At 33.1% G+C, this 27,794-nt stretch overlaps 1 protein-coding gene across 1 annotated transcript in view; it reads right to left on the bottom strand.

The window, feature by feature from the left end:
- Positions 1–3,565: 3,565 nt before the first annotated feature.
- The window catches only part of LOC114330652 (alpha-L-iduronidase), a 196,023-nt gene continuing 171,794 nt past the window's right edge, over positions 3,566–27,794 (bottom strand). The window contains exon 11 of the mRNA XM_028280057.2: positions 3,566–4,580. Coding sequence (XP_028135858.2) covers positions 3,628–4,580 — 953 coding nt within the window. The 3' untranslated portion in view covers positions 3,566–3,627. The remainder of the gene's footprint in view (positions 4,581–27,794) is intronic.

Here is a 27,794-nt window from a genome sequence, read left to right as displayed (position 1 = left end):
CTCAATCTAAATGTCTGAGAGTTGAAGGTGTGTCAAAGCAACCAGCTTTTTCGGCGACTTTAAAACAGTACTTCCTATTGCAACTATGGAACCAGAAGCCCGAGGTCAAATTTCTCACCTTTAAAATCATCTTTTAGTTATAAGCTCTCATTCGACACCTCATTTGTCATCCGATTTGATTTAATAAAGTAGGAGTATGGTCAGACAGGCATGAAACCAAAGTACCTATATATCAGTGGCGGCTCGTCAGAGGAGGCAAGGGAGTCTTAGCCTCCCCATAAATTTTTTACACAAGCTACACTGTTTTGTTTATCTTGAATCGCGAAAAACAACAAGCACTCTCACTATTATACAACGTGTAAATTCCATATTATCACTAAATATCCATACGCACGGAGCATTAGCATTAGAACGCATGATTGCGTCTCAGTTTTTTTATTATTATTGTAGGCAGGACCCTGAGTTATCCCGAGATGCATGAAGCCGGCCAGCCTCCGTTGCTAATGCTCCGCGCAGCGCAGTAGGCGTTTAAGGAGACACGGTCTCCTAACAGTGGCATCTACGGTGCCATCACACGCTGCCCGGAAATTTACCAACGGAGGCTAACTAGCTTCTCGGCTCCGTTGCCGTTGCGTGAATCTCGGGACAACGAATTTTAGGGTCCTGACTAAAAATAATGAAAAAACTAAAAGTGCGAATTTTGTTATGAAATTTGGTATTTGGGGTTAGAATAATATTTGGAAAAACTTGTTCAAATAACTTTTTCCGCTATTTGTAACGCAAAGCAAAATATCGGTAATTTATCATGTTTTTGGATTCGCAGTAGGCCGCGTTTAGAATTACAAAAATTCAGTTGAGTATCTTAAAAAATGTGAACTTTCAACCTGTATGGACTGCAAAACGACACAAAATTTGGTATTAAACTTTTTCAATTAGACTAATTATTTTTAAAATGATATGAAATTATGAATTATGATGATATTATGAAATGTAAATAAAAAATGGTCAAAAAATGGGACCTTAGATTGCATTTTTTGGCGCATTTTTTGCTAGTACAAAGGACATCGCACACATCTTATGGAAAATATAATGTCACTCAAATTCAATAAAATTTATACCAATAGATTCGTTTTAAATTAACGATCAAATCGTATCATTGCGCCAACTCTCTATTTTCAAAAATAAGAGCAGAAATTGATATAAATAAATCTGAAATCAAATGGGTAGGTACATAAGTTAGAGGGAGAAAAAATATTTTAAAATACCCAGATTTTCGGTACTCCATAAATCAGCGGATTAGTTTCACTAATCCGCTTAGGCCCAGCGGGATTTAAGCTGTTATGAATAGCACTCAGAGCAATAATGATTGTAAACTAACATTTTATGGACTCGCAAAAATGTGATTTCGATAAACTTTAATTGCAATTTGCGCCGTAATTAATCATAATTAAGAGTTGGCGCAATGATAAGAATTGATCGTTATATTAAAACGAATCTAATCGTATAAATTTTATTGAATTTGAGTGACATTATATTTTCCATAAGATGTGTGCGATGTCCTTTGTCTAGATATTTTAGACTTGCTGAGGTGCGTCGAATAATATATTGCTTGTACTATTTCGGCGACTTTAAAACAGTACTTCCGGTTGCAACTCTAAAATCGGAAGTCATAGGTCAAATTTCTCACCTTTAATTCGCGATGTTAAGTCACAATGACGACCTCTCGAGGATTTCGACTGAACTAGCATTGTCGGTGTTTTAAAATGTCAAACACTGAGCGCACATTCATTTGTAGCAAGTAGGTAATATTAATTATATATTTTTACATGTTTTTTTTACAAATATTATATACAACATCGACGCCAACTTTTATTTAAGAGGATCGGAACGTATTTTCGGCTGCAATGCTATTCAAATGGGGATTCATTTTTTTCAAATCCTGAGAAAACTAATAAGTATTTTGGAAAAATTTAAACGCAGAATGAAAGATTACGTTATTAGCGAGGGCCGAAAGTCCCTGAGAACTTCTACAATGTTTATTTTAATAAGTTACAGGGGTGAAAAAACTAAGAGAAAATTTAGTGTGATTTTTAAATTCAAATATCTCATTCAAAATAAACTTTTTATTTATTCTAAGGGACTTTCGGCCCTCGGTAATAATTTAGTCTTTCATTCTGCGTTTAAATTTTTCAAAAATATTTATTGGTTTTTTCAGGATTTGAAAAAAATGAACACAATGCCGTGGTAATATTTTCCAAATCTGTCTTTGTCTTACAACGCACTCAACCGAATATAATATTGTCAGCATATATTGTCAGTCAGACACTGACAATCAGTGACAATTTTAAATATTTGACATTGCATCGGGAATATTTTGAGAAATTGATTAAATATTATTGATATATAGTGTATTTGATAAATAATTGATTTAAGACGTGAACTTAATAAAAAGTTATTTATTGTGTATTATTTGTGAAAGATACATGTGCAGAGAATACATCAGATATATCCTGTGATCCAAGTATTTTGTTGTTAGAGATGTTCAAAATTGTAAGCGTTCCAAAATAACAACATATTATTAAAAAATCACTTTAACACTTTTCCTCTTTTCTCGATTGATTATTAGTTTTTTGTTGTACAAATAAATTATTACAATCACTGAAAACATAGTTAGTGAAAAAATTATTACATTTATTAACTGAATTAATAATTTGCAATTTTAAAAATAACAGTTATCCAAGAACATTCAAAAGCCATCTCTTTAAATTAATTATGACATTTTCAAGTAGAATGACATTCTAGTAATGTTTACATATCCACACCAGTGTGAATTTTACTACACGTAATTTGCCGTGTAAAGACAGAAAAAGTAGGGATACACGTAAAATATTTGCGAATTATGTACCCATAGCCTTAAAGGAATGGTGAAAATTCCATGTTAATAATTTTACATCATCATCATCATCATCCAGCCTCAAAAGTCCACTGCTGAACATAGGCCTCCTCCCCTCGTTTCCAACCCCATCTATCCTGCGCCGCCCTCATCCAGTTTTTATTTACCTTTCTTAAGTCGTCAGTCCATCTTGTAGGCGGTCGACCGACGCTTCTCTTGTCTTCTCTTGGCCTCCATTCCAATAACCTCTTCGTCCATAATAATAATTCGTCCAGTAATAATTTTACATTGCCCAATAATTAATTTAAAACATAAATATTAAATATTACCTACTTATTTCAAATGCATGTGCGCTAAGCGTTTGACATTGAAAACGCCCTCAATGCTCGTTCAGCCGAAATCCACGAGAGGTCGTCGTTGTGACTTACCATCGCGAATACCATCCTTGGGTTATAAACTTTCATTGGACACCTCATTTGTCATTCTGTCTTATACATATAATGACGAAGGAGTTGTGTTTACAAAGTCCCTGGGATAGACGGACAATGGAACAATAATTCAACATTTTCACATTTTCTTAAAATATGTAGGTGAAAAAAATATTGCCTTGCATTACAATTCAATTCCTTTTATATTACGTACTTGAATAAGTGGTTTAAATAAACTATGAAACTCTGTTTATATTTATTAAAACAAATATGTAAATAAAATAGACTATCTGTATATCAGAAATATTAATACCTAGACTTTGATTTGCTTTTTCTTCTATAATTCAGATATACTGCTCTTGGATTGCTACTTTCAACTATACCACAACTACTGGTTCTTCTTAGGCTATTTCCACAATATGCAATACCCTTTACTTGCCAATCCTGATTGTCGTTGTCCCAAACAATGCCACTTTTGAGTTCATCTAGGTAGCTTTTTGGAACACTTTCTTTAATAATAAATTGTACCAAGGCAAGTTCCTTTGCCAGGTACTTATTTGTGTGTAGAAGTGAACAAATTTCATTTTGGTACTCTTGTTCTTTAGTGTGGAGAATCTCTAAGGCCTTATTAATAAGTTTTTCTGTTTCTTCTATCTTTGCATCCAGAACTTTATCTTCCTCTTGCAGATCTGCGTATTCTTTTTGTACCAATGTTTTTTCCTTTTCCTTGTAAAAGAGTATCTCTTTGAGAAGAGAATGTGAGTGATCTAAGTGTTGAATTTCTTTAAATGAATTATCCAGTAGTTCCATTTGTTGTTGAGCTTTTTCGATGAGATTTTCCCCGCCTATAAGGATCTTTTTTTGAATAATATTTATTTGGTTCTGCAAGGAACATTTTTCCAGTTCTATTTGTTCTAATTCACTACTGTGGGATGAAGTTCTATGCCTTTTTCTTTCTTTCTTTTCCAGTTTCTGTTCTCTGGCTTCTAAAAGGAACAGTTGTTGTCTTAACTCTGCAATCTTTGTCTCAAATATTTCTATGACACTTTTGGATTCAATGTTTATAGTAACATGATTTTGAATATGCTTTACTCGGTCGGCATACATCAGGGTGTACATACTTTCTTCACAATCTTGTACTCTAGGGCTTACCATAGCTATCATTGCTGTTAAGGAGTTTCCTCCCAAAGAATCTTGGAGTAAGCGCGTGAGTTTGGAATTTCTGTAGGGTATATGAGTCGCCTTGCCGTCCACTAAAGCTAAAAATTATTAGAGTTTGAGTATATAACAGGGATATAATATATGTTTAGGATGAATAGACAACTGACAAAGTATATACAGGGTGTCCCAGACTAATTTATCCAGACTATATCTCTTAAACGAATAGAGATTTTTGAATAGGACAAAAACTGGTCTATTCCATTTGTAATACACTTTAATATGGCGTAATAAAAATCATCCCCTAAGTATTCATCCCTTAGTTACAACCCCTAACTTTAATTTTTTTAATAGCACCCTGTATATTTTTTTATAGTTTTGGATGTGGTCTTCTATCGTCTATTCAACAGATTTTTTTAAAATAAAATCGGTTTATAAATTATCAAGAAAATATATATCAATAAAATAATTTATTTTTTATTTTGGTATGTGTCCCAGACTAATTTATCCAGGCTATATCTTATAGGGGAGTGCAATTAGAACGAAAATATGCATCGTTTCGGAAAAATTCAAACAAGCTTATATTTTTCTAAAACTTTTTTTGTTAGTTTATATACATGTTAAAGTAAAAAGTTCTACTCGCAGAATTGGCCGCTAATTGTTTATTAATTGTTTAAACAATAACAATTGTTATGTATAAATAATTTTAGAAATATCGTTAAATTCATCATTTTATTTTGATCAAATATGTTTCTATTTTGTTTTTATTAATTTCGTTAAAAAGTAAAGTACCTACCTTTATATTCCAGAATATCAAAAAATGCTATTATGAAAAGTTGTTTGAAATTAGAAATTATGTCTAAATATACAATTACATCATTCTAATCGAAAAAAAAATTCAATTGTTCTCGAATTACGGATACTTATCATCATTTTATTACAATTATGATAACTATTTTATTATCACTTTTACGAAAAAAGTTATTCTTCATAAAATGCTCTCCCTGGTCTAAAATCTAAGATACAACCATCAGATATGAAACTTTTTAATTTTATACGAGGTATGTAAAAAATATGAATTTTTCTTTAGTTTAGTGCCTTTATTGTTCACAATATTTTAATTAGAAGGATGTATTTGAACACTAAAACAAATTTTTTAATTCCAAACAACTTTTCTGAATAACAATTTTCGATATTGTGAAATGTAACGGTACTTTACTCTTGAGTGAAATTCATATTTTTTGACATACCTCGTATAACATTAATTAAATTTGATATTTGATGATTGCATCTTAGATTATATACGATGCAGAGTATTTTATAAATAACTTTTTTTCGTAAAACTGATAATAAAAAAGTTATCAATAGGTTCCATGTTACGCAGACATTCTGTATAAGAGCTAAAAAAAAATTTTTTTGCTGAACATTTATTATTGTTCAAGCTTATTATTAAATGTATTTTAGGTAAGTTTTACAGAAAAAAGTTTTGATCACTTTGTATAAACATTTTTTTAGCTGGTAAGTTTCGGTTTTTGTATTACATTTTTGTTATCTTTCTTAATTTTCTTAAAAAGAAATAGTTTATTTCATTTTTAAAGTAAAATAATTTAGTGCATTTTAAAGATTACATCCTAAGCTTTAAAAAAGCACTTATAAAACTGTAATAGATCTGTTCAAACTTGAGTAATACCGTCTTAAAGTGGTGGTAATTCTATAAAACTACGAAGATTTCAAAAATTACATTTTTTGAGACGTCATATCATTTGAATTAAATTTTTGAGACTTTTTTTGAATGAAACATCATTTAGTAAGATGCTTGAAAAGTAAGTTGTGCAAAATTGAGAGTTTTATAAGAAAAATTGTATTAGTTACACATTTTTAAATCATTTTTAAACAAAATTCATCTTAGGCTGACTTTCCGCCCACACCGTACTTATGCACATACATTTTATTTCTTTCTGTTATAACCATAATTAAGCTTAATTATTTTTCTAACAGTGCACTTCGCCGTACGCTAGTTTGCAGTGCGCCAATGTTTGTGAGAAGGGTGACTTTAGCGTTATAAATAAAAAATGATAGAAGATACAGATTTAATTTTAGAAAATTCTTTATATAAGGTTTTTTTTGTAAAATTTTCTGAATTTTTCAATGGTCAAGTCAGTTTTTTTCTAAAATTTATATTTTCGGAGCTATTTAAAAAAGCATCTAATTTCGTAGTTCATTTGTTTAATAAAAAATGAAGCACCCACTTCTCGAGTAGAACTTTTTGATATGTTGTTTATTAAACATTTCTTAATGAAATTATAAAATGGTTCTATCTTGTTTGATTTTTTCCGAAGTGAAAATCTATATGCACTCCCCTATTAAACGAAGAGATTTTAGAATGGGACAAGAACTGATATATTCCATTTTTGTAATACAGTTTAATATGGCGTAGAAAAAATCACCCCCCAAATATTCATCCCTTAGTTACAACCCCTTCCTTTAATTTTTAATAACTATACCATAATTAACAGAAATTAAAAATAAACTGATATTTTCTTAATTATTTACAAACCGATTTTATTTTTAAAAAATCTGTTGAATAGACGGTAGAACACCACATTTAAAACTCTAAAAAAATATACAGAGTGCTATTAAAAAAACTAAAGTTAGGGGTTGTAACTAAGGAATGAATATTTGGGGGATGATCTTTTCTACGTCATATTAAAGTGTATTACAAATGTAATATATCAGTTTTTGTCCCATTCGAAAATAACGAGCGATCCACAATTATTGGGATCAAAGCTAGCCGTGCAAAAAATAACGTATGTCTTGTTTTAGTCTGAATTTATATCATTGGTTTATCAATTAATTTTGATTAACATTATAAAACATAAAAAATCAGTCAAAACCTTTAACACAGAACTTTAATAAAAAATAAAAAGATTTAACAAAATTATAAGTAACAATAAAAAATAAAATCAAACAAGATGCTGTATATGTCCACCACCAAAATCTCTACATAACCTAACTTTTCTTGTTAAGTTGACGTACAGTGCAAAGTTGACGTAACCTGGAAAGTATATCTGAATTAAGAATAGACATGCACTGTATAGCTATCTCTGTCGTTCAGGGCCACCTATGGTGACAATAATTTTGGATCACACGTTATCTATTCTTTTAAGAGATATAGCCCGGATAAATTAGTCTGGGACACATACCAAAAATAAAAAATAAACTGATATTTTCTTGATTATTTACAAACCGATTTTATTTTTAAAAAATCTGTTGAATACACGAATACACGATAGAAGACCACATCAAAAACTATAAAAAAATATACAGGGTGCTATTAAAAAAATTAAAGTTAGGGGTTGTAACTAAGGGATGAATATTAAGGGATGATTTTTTCTACGCCATATTAAAGTGTATTACAAATATAATATATCAGTTTTTGTCCCATTCAAAAATCTCTATTCGTTTAAGAGATATAGCTTGGATAAATTAGTCTGGTACACCCTGTATACTTCTGAGATAAAACACTCTTGTGGTAAGAAATCTGAGAGGAAAACACCATAACAGGTTAGAAAAACTGTTTGGAAATATTAAAAGCCTAGGTAACAGGTAAAAGTATGGAAAACAGGAAACAGTAGCGATCAACAGGTAGCAAAAACGCGTTCCAAGATTGCGGCTGTAATTTTGAATATTTTTTCGGGATATTTGGCACACGTATTCGTAATATAATGAAGAATGGCGGTACAGAGCCCAATTTGAAAAATATATTAATATGTGGAAATTACTCTAATTAAATACAATATTAAAAAAACGAGCCTGTACCGCAATTAAGAACAACAAAAAAATACACTTTCTTCAAATAAACTTTTTTATCCAATGCCTAGATTTTGTGTCATTTTAGAACTACTAAATTTTTTTTTCATTAGTAGTTCCAAAATGACACAAAATCTAGGCATCGGATAAAAAAGTTTATTTGAAGAAAGTGTATTTTTTTATTCTTCTTAATGGCGGTACAGGCTCGTTTTTTTAATATTGAATTTAATTACAGAGTCATTTCCACATATTAATATATTTTTCAAATTGGGCTTTGTACCGCCATTCTTTATTATATTACGAATACGTGTGCCAAATATCTCGAAAAAATATTCAAAACTACAGCCGCAATCTTGGAACGCGTTTTCGCTACCTGTTGATCGCTACTGTTTCCTCTTAAGGCTGGCAATGTTTGATGGCGAACGCGAGTTGTTAAAGCAATCATATTGTCAAACGAGTGGCGTTGCGCGCTAGCTTTCTTTCACTTTATCCCTGATACATCGAGTATTTTACAGCTGGCAACCTTAATTTGCAGCCATTTTTTTTTACAGGCACCCTTATATCATCGTATTAGAATAAAAATTAGCTGTAATTTTATATAAAAAACGTGCACCTACGTCATGAACCAAATTTTGTTCTATGAACATGTAGAAATGAATTACTATTAATTTAATTAAAACTATTTGCGGCCCCTTTTTGACTAAAAGCCTGTTATCAATATAATCTCCTATTCTTAAATTCATACAAAAATGTGGTTTTAATTAACTAACATATAAACGTAGTGATTCGCACTGGGATCTCGTACTATTGGTATTGTTTTCTATCCTATCTAATAATATGTTGAAAAGTGGAAGACGATGGCTATCCTCTTGTTTTATTCCTTTTTCCATATGGGATTCATCCGATTTTCCCCATTCATTAGTTACTCGTGAAAACTGTTTGCTTCTCTTCCATTCTGTTCTCCACTTCTCCACTACAGTCTATTCTCTAGAATTCTAGTAAGTATACAATTTAAAAACAACACGTGACTGGCAACTAGGTCTATAAGTTTTGCATGTTTTACACCTTTTGTGGATCGAAAGGAACATATTGACTTCCCATTCCTCCGGTATTGCTTCTAGGATATTAAGTTACCATTTCCTTCTGGTCCAATGTACTTTACTACTTATAACAAAATTCGATATTGTCTCTTTCACTAGCTTTTATCTTCTTTATTGCTTCTTCCATACTGATTGGTTCAGATACTTCTCTCCTTCGTCCACATCTTCCCTATCGTTTCCGTCACATTACCTATTTAGTTCTAATTTGTGTGTATTGTGACGCTATTAGACGCTCCTAGACCGTCGAAGATTCCGGCCTATTTATTATAATTCGAATGTTGTAAACAAACCTTTTTAATACCTGTAAACATTCTTTTTAGAGGCTTCGAAGATGATTTATTACCTGTCAGTGTAAATATTCTTTTTTTTTGTATTCTATGTATTCTAAAAAAGTATCTTCCTATTCTAGGTTTTTTGAAATGTTCGATTTACCTGTTCTGATGTAAATAATTCTTAACCCGAAAAAGGTTGTTTTATGAATATTAGAAGAAGTATTTATTTTAGTATTTAAGAAAGTAAAGATGTATGTTTTGGGACAGTCTAATAAAGCCGTATTTTCGAACGTGTGTTTTACCGGTATTTTTGAATAGATAATTTTGTAATATAAATTATATATATAATATAGCTCAACAGGCCTTAATGGCCCATGGCTTGGAATTTCTCCACGGTTTTTCTCCATTTTCTCCGTGTATTAAATAGTGTGATGTTATGCCTTCTGGTCTCAATTAATTAAAACTCAGGTTTTCCGATAACATTATATTTAATTCGAAGTCGATGATTCACTACATAAGTTGTTTACAATATTAACTTGACGTATCCTATACGTGAATACCTTCCAACTACATCAATAATCATAATACCCTTTCTCGACCGAGTTAATGTTTATATACACATTTAAATAATAACAAAACATGACAATTCAATGTTACTTGCGGTTATTGCATCCAAGAACAGATACTACATGGATTAATGACTTTGAATGAGTTTTAAACATCTTTTGTACAGGGTGATATTATAATACCATACCTCCCCGTTTTGTTAAAATTACATATTTTTAAAATGTGATGCTCCTCTTTCCCTTTTACAAAAATGTTTATGGTTACCTAATACTATTTTCAAAAATTAAATTTCCTAACTATCCTAACTAACTGTAACATGGTACGTTTCAGAGTTTTTTTTTTTAATCCTAAAAATTGTTTATTATTATCACTAATTCACTTTCTGTTCCGTCTTGCTTTTTAGTCTTTTCTCCATTCACAAAACAGTGTCCACATAAAAACAGTGACTAAACCTATCGGGATTTTTAATATAGTCTTTTAGTGCCTATATGCATCTCCTATAAGCAGGGGAATAATCTAATCTACCTAACTAAAAATCTCGTATCTAACTAAAAGTCCTAAGCTAAGCTAATATTACTCGAATAAGTAAAAAAATGTATCCTTTACTCTATTAATAATTCCTATTTCAGTCTTCTTTTGATTTATTTATATGTCTTACTAACTTTAAAATAATGTACCTATAATAAAAATGTAATCTCTCTAAACATTTCTAATATTTCTCTAAACTTCTAATAACTCTTTTGTAGCTATAATAAAGATTTAATCTCTGTTGCTGAATGTCTAAAAATTTCACTTTTTGTGTCCCTTTGCTTACTATCTACTAACACTATTGTAAGATATTGTCTATCATTAATTCAAACACTTCCATTTTCCGCGAAAATTTAACCTGAATTCATTATCTACCTTTAAAAATAAGTTATTTATAATTTACGTTACTTTAGAGAAAACAAAAATTTACAACTTTAATTCTTAGACATAATTCAATGATTAGCTACTTATTTGCTTAGTATTTTCTTAATTTTGCTTCTTTTCTTGCAATTTTTATGTGTCTTCTTTCATTTTTCCCACATATTTTAATAAAAAAATTATCTTTTTTTCTCTTCTTCTTCTTGTCTGGTACTACAACTATATTTCTTCATTTTCTCCACATAATAACACTTCTACAGTGTACATAATTCGTCTTCATATACATCTTTCATATAACAATCATATATCATTTATCTCATATATCATTTCATATAACATCATAATCATCACTTCATATACTAGCTCCGATACCTTCGTTTTACCTTAATAAAAGAGGTTTCACTCGGATGTCTTAGTTCTCCGCCAATATTAACCCGAATTTTCGCCCTGATCTGTACGCACCATTTAGGTGGTATAGTTAACTCAAAACACGAAATAGGTATTTTATGCGGTTCAAATTCTTCTAAAAATATCACAACCTCAATCCCTTGCTTTGAGGCCGTTGTTTATTCACGAATAATCATGAATAAAATAGGTACCCTTCAAAACACAGAGTGGGTCTCTAATAAGCTTTCAAGCTTCTATAAATCACTTAGTACCTTCCTAATTTGACAAGAGCAGTGGGTTTCTTATTGTCTCTAGTTGCCTCATAATATTTAGCTTATAATATTGTTAGTTATTCTTCTTATCTATATAGTTCTTCTTCAAATTCCTTATCTCGACTCATCAGATCGGTTCGTTAAAAATATATCTCTTGCTTATAGCAATGTTTGTTGTATGTCATCCCTAATCATTATTCATTAAAAAAAATCATTTATATATCATTAGTCACACAAAAATTATTAATTCAAGTTCATATCATAAAAAAATTTAACACAAAATCGATAAAAATGTATCTAAAAGATCAATAACAAAAACAACTGCTAATAAAATTCAATAAAAATTCAAAAATAGCATATGCAAAAAGTTAGATAAAATATTCAAAATCAGTTCATATCTCAAAATTCGATAGAAATTTTTGAAAAAAAATTCGAGATTCCATAAAATATTCAAAAATAACCGGACTAAAAATCGAAATCGGATAGAGATTTTTCAAATAAATTCAATAAAAATTCAAAATTCAATAAAAATTCAATAATAGCATATATAATAAACTTCGATAAAAATATTCAATTCAAAAATCACTTCATATTTCAAAATTCATAGATATTCTTAAAAAAAAAACGATACTTCATAAATTATTCAAAAATCAGAAAAGATAAATATTTAATGTTCAATAATAATATAAAAACGAGGGAAGCATTTTCCATAGAGATAGACGAAATTTCTTACTTACATTTTAACACTTGTATCTTTTTTTCTGAGTTTCCTGTCCATCTTCGTCCTGGTCCATCTTCGCCGTCTCCGTTTCCAATTTGTTGCTGCCATCTCTGCTCCTTTCAGAAGACCTCCTCTAATCTGCAGGATCAGCCATGTATTAAATATTGTGTTGTTATGCCTTCTGGTCTCAATTAATTAAAACTCAGGTTTTCCGATAACATTATATTTAATTCGAAGTCGATGATTCACTACATAAGTTGTTTACAATACTAACTTGACCTATCCTATACGTGAATACCTTCCAACTACATCAATAATCATAATACCCTTTCTCGACCGAGTTAATGTTTATATACACATTTAAATAATAACAAAACATGACAATTCAATGTTACTTGCGGTTATTGCATCCAAGAACAGATACTACATGGATTAATGACTTTGAATGAGTTTTAAACATCTTTTGTACAGGGTGATATTATAATACCATATCCTGTCCATGGCCGCAGTTCTCCAATTTGATATCCCGATTGTTTGCAGGTCTTCCTTACATGCTTCTAGCCACTTTTTCCTGGGTCGTCCTCTTCTCCTCTTTCCTTCCCCTCTCAGCAGCGAGTCCTTTGCCCACCTTCCGTCAGCCATTCTCGCAAGATGACCTAACCAACTTAGTCTCTTTGTTCTGACCATCTGGCTTATTTCTGGTTTCCGGTACAGCTCTCTGATCTCTGCATTTGTTCGTCTCCTCCAAATGTCTTCATCGTTTTTTACTCCCCCGAATATCTTCCTTAGGACACTCCGCTCCCAGATGTTCAGCATATTTTCTTGGTTTTTGTTCATGACCCATGTTTCGCTCCCGTAAAGAACTGTGGGCTGGATCACTGTTCGATAAAGTCTTAATTTTGCCTCTCTGGAGATGTTTTTGGCTCTTAGTAGTTTGTGTAGGGCTCCGACTGTCTCTCTTCCTCTCGAGATTCTTTTTTCGATTTCCTGGCTTTCTTCCCCTTTACTTGTTAGCGTTACTCCTAGATACTCAAACTCCGTCACCTTTTTGAAGCAATACTCTTTATTCTCATTGTTTGTGGTAGTTTTCAGCTGTGTGTCTTCATTTGAGGTCTGTCCCATTTCCATATACTTTGTTTTTTGCTCATTAATTGTCAGTCCATACTGCTTAGCCTTTACTTCAAAGAGTTTGAAAATCCTCAGCAGTTCCCTTTCCGTTCTTGCCATTAGCACTATATCGTCCGCAAAGGCCAGAACCTGGTTTCTGTTGTCAAAGATCAAGTAATATAAATTAGATACTTATTAAATCGTCGTAATAAATTAAGTGTTAAACGGTTAGGCCGTCCGCACATGGGTCGATCGAAGACACGTCTCGAAGTTCGCGCGTCTTGCTCGTCTTGTACGAATCCTGCGGCACAAGCGATTGCTCTCCGCACACTAGTCGATTCAGTTTGCTCACATCTTCCGACCAGCAAGAACGCATTTTTTATATATCAACACAATACGATTATTTCGATCTGGGAAAAGTACGGTATTTTACATTTTTAGTATAATTTGAATACAATGAGCATTATACTGATAGCATTTATATTAAACGCATAGAAACAAGTTCAATGTTTTCAGAATATTACAAACAATATATTTCCAAAAAGCTAGTGGGTAGTATGTACTACAATCAACGAACGTAACATGCAACGATCTTTAAATAAAACTAAAATTTAATTAAGCGCAAAAAACGAAGAAAAACAAATAAAATAAACTACATATATTGACTGAAACCATGCGTCTCACTCGAACTTTCTCGTGCGCTACGGATCGCAAGGGACTAGAGTTGTACAAGACGAGGAGATTTGCAATCGTAAACGCTCCGTGTACGGAGCTCAATGGCACAACGAAGGAACTTGACTGTCGGGGAGAAACCTACGCGACTGGAATCGAGTCGAGTAGTTCGAGCGTTGCCCCATGTGCGGACGGCCTTTTTTTTTCTAAAGTTAGTAGGTATTAAAAAATAAAAATGTATACCATTTTTATTCATTCAGTTGCGGTGCGAAACCAAAACACAAGAATCTACAGGTCGAGCAAGTCTTGTAAATTTCACGATTGCGAGCCACGTTTCACGCAACCGTGTTTGCGTACTTGTGTTTCGAGTTGCGTGGTCGTGCGGAGTTATATTTACCAATTCGCGCAATCGTACTTGAGACGCTGTGTCAGGTGAGGTGTTTGAAAATTTGTGTAACTTGATTGCTTGATTCTGTGGTGTGAAGGTGGTTAAACTTTTGTTTTATTTTTTTTTTGTTTGTTTTTGTTGTTGCGAATATATCGCAGAAAGTTTTTAGATGAAGTAATTGTATGATGAAGATAACACAGAAAATACAAGAGGGCAGCATACTTTGCAAAACAATTGTTACAATTTGAAATCAACAATTTGTTAAGTTGTTGTCTTGCAGGTAAAAAAAGTGACTTTTTAAAAAAATTATATCTTGGAAACTAAAAATTATTTTTATTTATAATTGAAACATGTAAAAGTATAGTACTCTCAAAAAAATTTCTGCCAAAAATATTCATTTTTGTAGAGTTGACTGCACTGCAATTTTTCGACAACAGCCCTTTTTTGCAGTGAGCAGCATAACAAGTCCAGTCTCATCTGAAATCAAAGTTTCTTGTAGTTTATACCTCTGGCTAGTGAATGAACAAAGGATTTTTTATTAGATGAGGTCATTTTTGTTTTATAAAAAAACTACTTTAAAAATGAGAAAAATTGGGGTCAAAAATGTGTTTAAACTTATGTAAAATCTTCAAATTTCATTTTTTTTAATTCCTTCGTTCATATTCTAGCCAGAGGTATAAACTACAAGAAACTTTTTGATTTCAGATGAGACTAGTTATGCTGCCAACGCAAAAAAACTTAAACTCTACAAAAATGAATATTTTTGGCTGAAACTTTTTTTGAGACTACCTTAAGTACTATACTTTTACATGTTCCAATTATAAATAAAAATAAATTTTAGTTTTCGAGATATAATTTTTTTAAAAAGTCACTTTTTTTACCCACAAGACCTATGTAACCCCTTAAAAAAATGTTTGGAAGAATATGTTTGATGGCCAAGATGCATACATATATTTAGAAGGAAAGTTCCTGATTTCTGTAGTATAATACATAATACCGAAGAGGAAGTAGCCCTAAGCGCCGGACTCCACTTGCGATTTGTAGTTGTGAAGATTGAACACATTCTTTCAAATAGAAGTCAATCCATGATTATTTAGTCACAAATGGATTGACTTGTATTTGAAACAATGTGTTCAATCCTCCTGATTACAAATCGCAAGTGGAGTGCGGCGGTAATAACACCAAAATATTCCATATAGGTCCATAGAAGGTACACAGCTCGGTACACAGACATTGAAAAATTCCTGGAATATCCCCGAAAACATGTTCCCTGAACATCCCAGGAAAATCCTGTGTCAACATTTTAAACATTACCTGAATGTCTTATTGGAACATTCCATGAATGTCCACGAATGTTCTCTGGACATTCAAAATATATTTTGTAGACATTCCCTGGATATACCAGAAATACAGTGATGAGCGCTCTAATAACCGGCAAAATAGCACAAAAGATGTATTAAGTAGTGAGATAAAAAGACATGAAACTAGTTGAGCTGGGAAATTTAGCGATATTAACTTATACATTTAGATTGTATTGATTGTGTACCACCTTCAGACGAGTTTGGAAACTACCACTGTCACAGTGACAGTTTTAGTTGACATACTCCTCTGATATGTGTAAAGGTGGGATCAATATAACGTAAATTTTAAGGTTAATTTCGCTAAATTTCCCAGCTCAACTAGTTTCATTTCTTTTTATCTCACAACTAAATATGTTGCCCATATTTTGACGGTTATTAGGGCACTTATCACTGTACATCCTTGCTGATGTGACAATACCTCCTATCTGTTTTTTCATGAGTTTTGTATGAGAGATGGAAAAACATGTTTTAAGGTCACCTCCTGTGTTCATATGTAAGTTTTGACTTGTTTTGTAGTTCATAGATAGTTTAATTTACTACAAAACAAGTCAAAAAATATCATATGAAAACAGGAGGTGACCCTAAGACAAGTTTTTAGTCTCTCTTACAAAACTCATGAAAAAACAGATAGGATGTATTATTACATCACTGACGATATGTGGCCATACCAAATAATACATCCTTGATAAATATAAACATTTTTATTGAACAAAATCTTTTCATACATTTTTTTAATGCAATTTACTGATATTCCTAAATATTTCAAAAAAATGTGTCACATTTGCTTTGTAAACCTTTCTTTTGCCTTTCGTAGCCACATATTCCGTTTCCTTCCTGGTTTTTTGTAGACCACTTCTCTCAGCTGATTCTAAAAAAAAATGAAATAAATGGTAATTTTTCTATCCTTTACAATTAACAATCAGAAGAAATATTATTTACAGATAATGATATGCATAATAATAATAGGTTTGTTCTAGCATCAGTTTGAAACCATCAGCGAATAGTGGACCAGCGCGAGTAGAGGGGATCGCACTGGTGACTGTATTATGTTCTTTTACTGACCAACTGTTTGCTGATGGTTTTTGACTAGTTTGACTGTTTGCTAGAACAAACCTAATAATAATAAATATTTTGTATTTTGACAATGACATCTGATGTGGAAGTCAAAACATTAATAAAATTATTTTTTCAAGTTAACTTTCACATGCGCATCTTAAAATTGTACTTTTAATACTTATATCATAAATAACTATTAAAACTATCTTAACAGGAAACAGTATCGATCAACAGGTAGCGAAAATGTGTTCCAAGATTGCGGCTGTAATTTTGAATATTTTTCAAGATATTTGGCACACATATTCGTAATATAATAAAGAATGGCGGTACAGAGTCCAATTTGAAAAATATATTATTATGTGGAAATTACTCTGTAATTAAATACAAGGGCTCTGTACCGCCATTCTTTATTATTTTACGAATACGTGTGCCAAATGCCTCGAAAAAATATTCAAAATTACAGTGACAATCTTGGAACACGTTTTGGCTACCTGTTTATCACTACTGTATTACCTTAAAACATTGTAATTTGCTAAACCAGTATATTTTACTCTACTACTACTCTACTAGCTACCTCATTTTCCACTGTTTCTAAAGACTTGTTTACATGGGTAGAGTTTTGAGGAGAGTAGAGTAGCGGTAGTACTCTACCAAAAATGGCTTGATACCATTCACATGAGGAGAGTACAAGTATAGTACTGATGCTAGTATAGTGAAACCGATTTTTGTATTTTTAAACACTCTTGATTATAAGTGCACCTTAAATTCTTAATTTTTTGCTTAAGCTCGTTTACTCCAAAGCCCCCTTTGCCATTCTTTCGACGATTTCATCCTCCGCAGCTTGCTGCAAACTTTTATTTCTGTAGTATACACTACCTAAATTCCATAAACACTGGTATTCGCCGTATTATAGCTCTACAAGTTTTAAAGTTTCATCTTCGGTGAACTTCATTTTCACTATTTACACAAAACACAATTCCAGCCAGAATGACAGCGCCCCCCATGTACTCTCCTACCTACTCTATTCTGCCATAATTGAGTGTGTTCCATGGGTAGAGTGTGCAGCCGAGTAGACATTTTGGCAGTAGTGGTGGTCATAGAGTAGTTACTTTGCCATAGGTTGCTAGTCACTCTACTTTAACTCCAACTATACACTCTACCAGCTATTCTACTGTGCTGAGCATTTTTACAGGTAGAGTTACTCTACTCTATCAAGTACTTGCATCATTACTCTACCTGTGTAAACAAGTCTTAAATCTACTGAATGAAAATCTACTTAATCTTAATCTACTCTTAATGAAAAATGTCTAAAATCATTTACCCACTTAGTATTATTGTAGAATTTAAAACAGTCCAGTGCCTTATAAATAATTTCAATATGAATATTTTTTCCTTTAATTCTCCTTTGATACCACTCCATTTTAGATTTTGGGGAACTTATTTCATTGTGTTTATAGCCCATATTTATTGAAGGAACCCAATCTGGAGATTGTTATTATCGATTAAGTCAGCTGGTTTTCCTATAAGATTAAAATGTTAACATCTTCAAAAATCGTTACTGTTGTAATTGTAACTTACCAGATATAAAATGATTACAGCAGACAGGACAGGAAAATTTTCATTTCGCTAGTAAAACCTGTACATTGTATTGGATTTAACCATTGTTGTCTCTCAGATACCTTATTTAGTTCAGTTTCAAAGTGAACTTTATCTTGACTTTATCACAATTACTTTGCATTTCACACTTCAAAACACAACACCAATGAAGCATATTATCTTTCTAAATTAACACTTCCAGAGAAAATGTTAAATTAATCTTTGTACAACACAAAATTACAAAGAAATACAACTAAAATTATCTAAAACTCATTAAGAACAGATAGAATAAGATTTATCTTTTACACCCAGTAGCCATATTGATTTAATTTTGACAGCATGTTGGAACGGATTTAAATTTGGTAAATATAACTCCGCACGACCACGCAACTCGAAACACAAGTACGCAAACACGATTGCGTGAAGCGTGGCTCGCAATCGTGAAATTTACGAGACTTGCTCGACCTGTAGATTCTTGTAACCAAAACTGTCTTAATTTTTACTCAGATCAGAGAGTGCAGCCAGCACTCTTATCGACGATTTCACCTCTTGTTAGAGGTTCATCAGAGACTGCATAGGCTGCTTTTCTCATATGGCTTGCATATTGTAGAAGCCTTGGAGGTTGTCACCAGGAAATGGGCCAATAAAGTTTTTCAATAAAGTTTTTCAATTAAAAATCTTTTAAAAATATTTAATTTACAAATATTTTTATTAGGTTGAAAAACTTAGTCTTTTAGTAGGTATTGTAAATAAAATCATATAAAGTAAGTCGTTTTATTTAAATTAATGTACGTGTTCTTATTTAAAAATAAATAAAGTCAATTCAAAATAAATCCTCAGCCGTTTCCTCATTGCTGAGTGTCGTGATTCCCTATAATACGAGCAACTTTCCATCGGCTTCTGTCCTGAGCTTCCCTCATGGATTCAGAGAATGTTTTTCCACTGGCTTTCTGTACTTGATCCGTCCATCGAGTAGGTGAGCGACCTCTACTTCTGCGCCCTTCAACGTTTCCCGAAATTATAAGTCTCTCAAGATTATCATCACTTCTTCTTGCAATATAGCCGAAAAATTTTAAGACGGTGGAGAGGCAAATAGAGGAAAGTCGAGTCTGAATATTAAGCTCTTGGAGGATTGAGTGATTTGTTCTGTGTTCCGTCCATGAGATCCGAAGCATTCTTCTCCAGCACCACATTTCAAAGGCTTCAATCCTTTTTCTGTCGTCCGATTTCATTGTCCATGTTTCGGATCCGTAATTAAATATGGGAAAAATTAAGGCACGTACTAATCTTATTTTGGTGTTCTTCGACAAGGAGAGATCTTTCCAAATTTTCGATAATCGACTCATAGCGTTTTTGGCCATGCCTATTCTCCTACGTATTTCTGTTTCACAAGATCCTGTATTACTGATGTAGGATCCTAGATAATTGAACTCGTTAACCACTTCAAACTGGTCCAAGGCTCCTGTATCCAAAATAAATATTAGTGCCTAAAAATCAAATTAGTAAAGTCACTCTCGAGTAACAGTATAACTTGTATACCAAATCAAATTTTTAGTAGGTATATTCTTTTTTTTTTGTTTGAAGGATATTTATAGTCACCTTTTAAGACAGAAACGCATTAGAGTCGAGGACGCGAATCGACTCGTCGCAGACTAGACTAGCTCAGATTCTTTACGTTGTTTTTAATCTTCATGAACGCACTTGTAAGGCACAGTCCCGACGAGGACTTGATTCAATCTACATATAATAGACGGAGAGGCAGCGCTGAAAAATCTATTTGAATTTACTAAAGCTAGATTTTTCACAGTTGATTACTGTGAGTGTGTAGAGAAACATACTGCGGTCGGTCAAGCGAAACGTAAAACAGGGGTTACTGAGAGGATATCAAAGTTGCTTTCCTACGAAGGTCAATATTTCCATTTACTAAGGCTGAAAATCAGTACACACATTCTAAATTAAATATAAATAAAAGTTATTATAGTCGGTCAGCTGTATGATGGGACAGAGTCGGTCGGCTCCAATAGTCGATTGGGGAAATTGGGGAGATTGGGGATTTACTCGAAATTTTCACAGAAGGTAGGGAATATTCCAAGGATAATTTTCTATATCATGCCGCTATTATACGCTAAAACCTTGGGGGTGGTTGCCACCCCATCTCGGGGGTGGGAATTTTTTTACATTTTTTTCGTAATACTAATATTTTTCGAGTTATTCGCGCTTGACGCGAAACAGTTTTTCGACCAAAAAATCGACTTTTTTAGAGGGTTTTTGAGAATACCTCGAAAAATATGCATTTAATCAAAAAAACTGTTGATATCAAAATTGTATTTCTTAGTAACACAAACCAAATTCTTTTCCAATAATATCTCTAAGACCAATACAAATCGAGATATGGCATGTTAAAGGTTAGCTTTTTTCGTCAAATGCATAATTTGAAATAGCCAAATAATGGGAAAAATTTGCATTTTTCTAGGAAAACTGAAATAATCTTTTTTCAAGTATACAATTAGACCTTTAAAAAACAAAATAATAAAAAGATTCTAGCATGACAATTAAGCGACTATATATATATATATATATATATATATATATATATATATATATATATATATATATATATATATATATATATATATATATATATATATATATATATATTAATAATCAACAAAATTTCGGTACCTGCTTTTCTCTACGAAAAAATCAGTGAAAACAACCCCCTAACTACCTTCCTAATTCAAAATTGGTCTTCACCTTTCTGTAGTTCCTTTTATATTTATATTATCAATACCCTCAAAAAGTTTAACCTATTTAAAATGCCTAATTTTGGAAAAATATTATATCTCACTGTGTATTGATTTTCAGCCTTAGTAAATGGATGTAATTACCTTAGTAGGAAAGCAACTTTGATACCCTCTCAATAATGAGACCCCTCAAAAATGATTTTGTAGGATTTTTAAAGAGCTATAAGACTGTGTAAATAAAATTCCGTAAGATGACTTAGTTTTTAATTGGGACGGGTTTAAAGGGCTCGAATAAGGGGGTGTTTGCTGGTAAATAGAGGCTTTAAACATCTATATCTGGCTAACTATTTACTGTAATGAAAATATATGCACAGGGTAATTTTAGTCATTAAAAAAGATACAATTTAGTAGTTCATAATTTTTTTCATATCTTCAGTATTTTTGGAGATATTTTGAAGTAAAATCTGAAAAATACCAAATTGCAAAAAATCAATTTTTCTTTAAACTCCAATTTTTCCAAAATTAGGCATTTTAAATAGGTCAAACTCCTTGAGTGTATTGATAATATAAATATAAAAGAAACTACAGAAAGGTGAAGACCAGTTTTGAATTAGGAAGCTAGTTAGGGGGTTGTTTTCACTGATTTTTTCGTAGAGAAAAGCAGGTACCGACTTTTTTTGTAAATCGCTTAATTTTCATGCTAGAAACTTTTTATTATTTTTTTGAAAGGTCTAATTGTATACTTAAAAAAATATTATTTAAGTTTTCCTCGAAAAATGCAAATTTTTCCCATTATTTGGCTTTGAATATTTCAAATTATGCATTTGACGAAAAAAGCTAACCTTTAACATGCCGTATCTCGGTTTGTATTGGTCTTAAAGATATTATAGGAAAAGAATTTGGTTTGTGTTACTAAGGGCCGGTTGTTCGAACGCCAATCACCATTGATCACTATCAAATATTTAATTACTGTCACAACTGTCAATGTCAACTTTGGTTGGGTTGCTGAAAACATAGTTAATTATAATTATGAGATTAGTTAGTCAATTAACATAACAATTATTAACATAATTGATTAACTAATTTCATAATTGTCATCAATAATTATGTTTTCGTCAACCCAACCAAAGTTGACATTGACAGTTGTGACAGTAATTAAGTATTTGATAGTGATCAATGTTGATTAGCCTTCGAACAACCGGCCTTAAAAGACACAATTTCGATATGTACAGTTTTTTTTATTAAATACATATTTTTCGAGTTATTCTCAAAAACCCCTCTAAAATAGTCGATTTTTTCGTCGAAAAACTGTTATTTTCAAGCGCGAATAACTCGAAAAATATTAGTTTTACGAAGAAAATGTAAAAGACATTTTTTTCTTAGAATTACTTTTTCCATCGAATTACATGTTTAAAATGTAATAAAAAGTTCCCACCCCCGAGATGGGGTGGCAACCACCCCCAAGGTTTTAGCGTATAATAGCGGCATGATATAGAAAATTATCCTTGGAATATTCCCTACCTTCTGTGAAAATTTCAAGTAAATCCATGGTGGACGAAAAAATTGCGAGCCAAAATGCTTCATTTACCCAATCGACTATTGGAGCCGACCGACCGGCTCTGTCCCGTCATACAGCTGACCGACTATAATAACTTTTATTTATATTTAATTTAGAATGTGTGTACTGATTTTCAGCCTTAGTAAATGGAAATAATTACCTTCGTAGGAGAGCAACTTTGATACCCTCTCAGTAACCCCTGTTCTACGTTTCGCTTGACCGACCGCAGTATGTTTCTCTACACACTCACAGTAATCAACTGTGAAAAATTTAGCTTTAGTAAATTCAAATAGATTTTTCAGCGCTGCCTCTTGGTCTAGAATGAGAATCTCAAGTTGTCTACTGTCTTGTTCGCTACGAGTTGCGTCCGCCACTCCATAATGCGTTTCTGCCTTTAGAGTTCCAACTTTTTTCTTCGCCTTCCTTATCAAGTTTTTAAAACTTAGTCTCTGAGTTCATGATTTTTTGTCCTGCTTTTTTTGTATTGATGTATTGTTTCCATGATTTTATTTCTTTTTAACTTGCTTTTATATTCGTGTTCCACCCCTTTCTCCCTTCCTTTCATCATCATCACATAGCCAAATTTGTCAACTGTCGGACATAGGCCTCCTCAAGATGTCTCCACCCCTCTTTGTCCTGCGCAGCTGCAATCCAGTTTGTCGCTATTCTTTTAAAGTCGTCGGTCCATCTGGTAGGTGGTCTTCCATGACTTCACTTGTCTGCCCTTGACCGCCACTCCAAAATCGTCTTTGTTCATCTGTCGACTCTCTGTCTTGCGACGTGTCCTGACCATTTCCACTTCAACTTCGTAATGCGCTTTATGATGTCTTTCACTCCAGTTATTCGCCGTAACTCATCATTTCGTATTCTGTCTCTTAAAGTTAGGCCAAGCATGAATCTCTCCATTTTTCGTTGTGCTACTTGTAGTTTTCGTATTGATGCTTTAGTCAATGTCAGTGTTTCAGCTCCATAAGTAAGCACCGGAAGTACGCACTAGTTAAATGCTTTTCTTTTTTAGCTTTATTGGGATGTTTTCTTTGAACACGTCTCTTAGTTTGCCATACGCTGCCCATCCTAAAGCTATTCTTCTAGATAATTCGCATGTTTGGTTGTCTCTACTTATTTGTATTTCGTGGCCCAGATAGATGTATTTGTCAACTGTTTCGATATGGCAGTTTTCTATAGTTTCAATGGTCTGCTAGGTACTAAATTGGTCATCAGTTTAGTTTTCCCAAAGTTTATTTCCAACCCTACTTTTTGAGAAACTCGTTGTAGTTCTTGCAGCATTTGGTGTACTTCCTTTAAGTCGTCGGTTATTAGAACTATGTCATCTGCAAATCGTAGGTGGTTCAGCCTTTCGCCATCGACATTCAAACCTCTGTTTTCCCATTCTAACCACTGAAATACATGCTCCATTACGGCATTGAATAGTTTTGGTGACATGTTGTCTCCTTGTCTAACTCCCCTTTTTAGTTTTATTTTTTGAGTTTGGGTATGAAGGTTAATTGCTGTTGTGGCATTTGCATATATATTATGTTGAATAATGATGGAGTATCGGTAGTCGATTCTAAAATCTCTCAAAGCTCTTAAGATTACTACCATCTCGATAGTGTCAAAGGCTTTTTTGTAGTCAACAAATACTAGAACTAGCGGCCGGTTGTACTCCACAGTTTTTTCGATTAAGACTTTTAGACAAGTTAGATGGTTATTTGTACCATACACAGGGTGGAAACCTGCCTGTTCTCTTGGTTGGCATGTTTCTAGTTTGTTCTCAATTCTGGCAGTGATTATTCGAGCAAACAATTTAGACAGGTGGTTTAGAAGACTAATTGGCCTATAGTTTTCAAGGTCTGTTTGATCTCCTTCAAACATACCCTTCCTTTACCGCTTTCAAATATTTTTTTTAAATCCGCTCATCTATCTTCTAGGTTACATCTAGGTAGTTCTCAAGTGCTTATTTCATTAAACTTAACTATACGTAATCCTTCGTACTATTTTGTTTCTCCATTGATTCCACTTTCTAGTATTATCTCTGCTTTTACTAATCTACATATGATGTGTACCTATTTTTGCGTATTTATACGTTGGTATACTTATTTTTCATTAGTCGTTCTATTTCTTTCATAATCCCGCATTAAAATTAGATTCAAGTTTGTTTCTCTTATCGTGTCGGTTATATTTTGTAATAGATCATAGAACTCTTCCATTTTTTTTCTTTTGTTCCCTCTACATGTGTGTAAGTCTGACTTATATTTTTAGCTGTATTCTTACGCGTATTATTCTTGGTAATAATGGTTTATTTATAGTTACTCTACGATCCAATTTATCTCTCAGTATTAATCTAACTCCTTCCTTCTTCCATTGTTCATTAGCGTTGAAGAATTAGAAAAACAAAAAATAAGAAAATGTGTAGTTGACATACTATAAAGGTATCCGAAGTAGGTACATCTAAAGATCAAGTTTATATCCGCCTCCACGCTTTCCCCGTAAAGCTATAGTCCTACTTACAACACTATTGAATTCAAGCGCATCCTAGTAGGTACTATTCTATTTTCCTAGTGTCTGGAAACATGCAGAAATCATAATGATACTAAAACCTAACAAGCCCTCCCAAGAACCCTCTTCCTACCGACCCATCAGTCTACTACCCTCCCGGGTAAATTGTTTGGAAGGCTGTTACTAAGCAGAATAAAAAAAGAACTCAACAATTTGGCTTTCGTGAGAACCATTCGACAACAAAGTTCAAAGGATAGTTAATGGAAAGAAAGTCGAAGAAAAGAAATATTGTAACGCCGTATTTTTCGACTTCTTCCAGGCTTTCGATAGAGTATGGTACCCTGGACTGCTCTTTAAATTAAAAAAATACTCTATCGAGTAACTACTACTCCATACTCAGGTCATATATTTGCAATAGAAGCTTCTCCGTTAGACATGGTAGCGCTGAATCCACCATTTGTACCAGCGAATCGGAGGTGCCACAGGCAGCGTTTTGGGTCCACTACTTTTCCCTATTTCACAGCGAATTTGCCAAAAATACACTAGTGAGAAACCAGTAGATTTAGATGTATCTCCTCATCTCAAAACCCACCTAAACCTACTCGCGTAAAATCAATGATAGAAGGTCAGTACAAGTAGATACTTAACATTTACCACCCGCCGGAAAATCTATCCTCCACACCTCCACTCACAATTAACAATACACACATCCCCGTCAGCACAGAAGTGAAATACCTTGGATTGCATATCGACCAAAGGGCATGGAATAAACACATCCAAATGAAACGCAGGCAGGTGGAACTTAAGTTCAGACAAATGTACTGGCTCCTTTGGTAGGACATCCAAATTGTCATTAAATAACAAATTACTTCTATACAAAACCATATTGAAACCAATTTGGATGACGGTATCCATCTCTGGGGATGCGCTAAAATAACGCACATCACAACCATACAGCGATTTCAATCGAAAGGCCTTAGATGAAACCGGCTACAATGATCTGAGTATTCCTTTTGTAAGAGAAGAACTACAGATGGCAGCGACCAACCATAAAAGACGAACAAGAAACCACGACAAGGAACTGATTGAACATCTCTTCCAGAGTGGACCAGCAAACAGAAGACTCCAGCGAACGTGGAAATAAGCCTATAAGGCGAACCATCATTAAACGCTCACTATACTACTCGCGAAGTCGATCGAAGTTCAGCAAGTACGAGAGTGGAGACAGGCACCTTATGCGACTTCGCTGTGCCTCGGCCTACTTCCATTCGGTGGCGGTTTTTGCGATCAATTCAAAGGAACCGAAGTCCTTATCGCCCGGCGTGAATGTGTTCCTCGCGAAGTAGAACGAGTGTGTAGTGACGGGTACTTCGGACTTCGGTCAACTATGCCGAAGTAACTTCGCCGAGAGTGTGGTGCTTGCTTAAGATGCTCCTTCTTCTTTGCTTAAAAATTCATTCACATTTACTTAGAACTCTTATGTAGAATTAAAAATGTGTACCATTTTTATTCAGTTGCAATGCGAAGGCAAAATTGTCTTATTTTTCACTTAGAACAGGGAGCGCAAACCAGCACTCTGAATCGACGATTTTCGACTCTTTTGGAGTCATCATCGGAGAGGCGTAGGCTTGCTGCTCTCTGCTCGAAGTGACAAAACCACGAAAGCTTATCCCCAGCATGGCAACTGACGTTAATGGAGTAGGTGACTAGCGTCATATGGCAACAAATAACCCGGTCTATATAGACATTTCAAATAACAAAAATTGCCGGAGAGCCAAATTTTGGTGGAGAGCTAGGGTATACCATAACAAATAAAGTTTAAAAAGTCCCCATCGATCCCATGTGTGCGTCAAAAGTTATTCGGGGTCAAAGGTCAAAATTTAAGATTTTTTGGATTTTTTTCGAAAACGGTAAGTTTTATCAAAAAAAAACCTTAAACCAAAGTTGTAGATCTTAAAATTCTCTACAAAAATAGTCCTTGCTATTTTTTTCCTAAGAGTTGCCATTCCTGAGATATCGCGATTCAAAGAGTCACATTATACATGATATGCACACGTTTCCACACCACCTGTGAGGTAGTGTACTCGGCGCGTTTTTTACCGTGGTTTCCCCTGTAGGCCTACTCCACTAACTGTTTTGACAATTTTAGGATAATTTAAGGAAACAATACCGGTCAAGTTCTAGATATTACCTTATTATTGATATTGATTTGATATTGCTATTGATTATTAGGTTAACTATTGTTTTGATTTCTTTAGATATTTTAATCAGATTCATATTCTTGAAAGTCTACTTCAACAGT

Source organism: Diabrotica virgifera, chromosome 5, assembly GCF_917563875.1.
Source record: "Diabrotica virgifera virgifera chromosome 5, PGI_DIABVI_V3a".
NCBI lineage: Eukaryota > Metazoa > Arthropoda > Insecta > Coleoptera > Chrysomelidae > Diabrotica > Diabrotica virgifera.
Note: the sequence above shows the minus strand (reverse complement) of the source record. Positions and strands in the feature narration are given on the sequence as shown.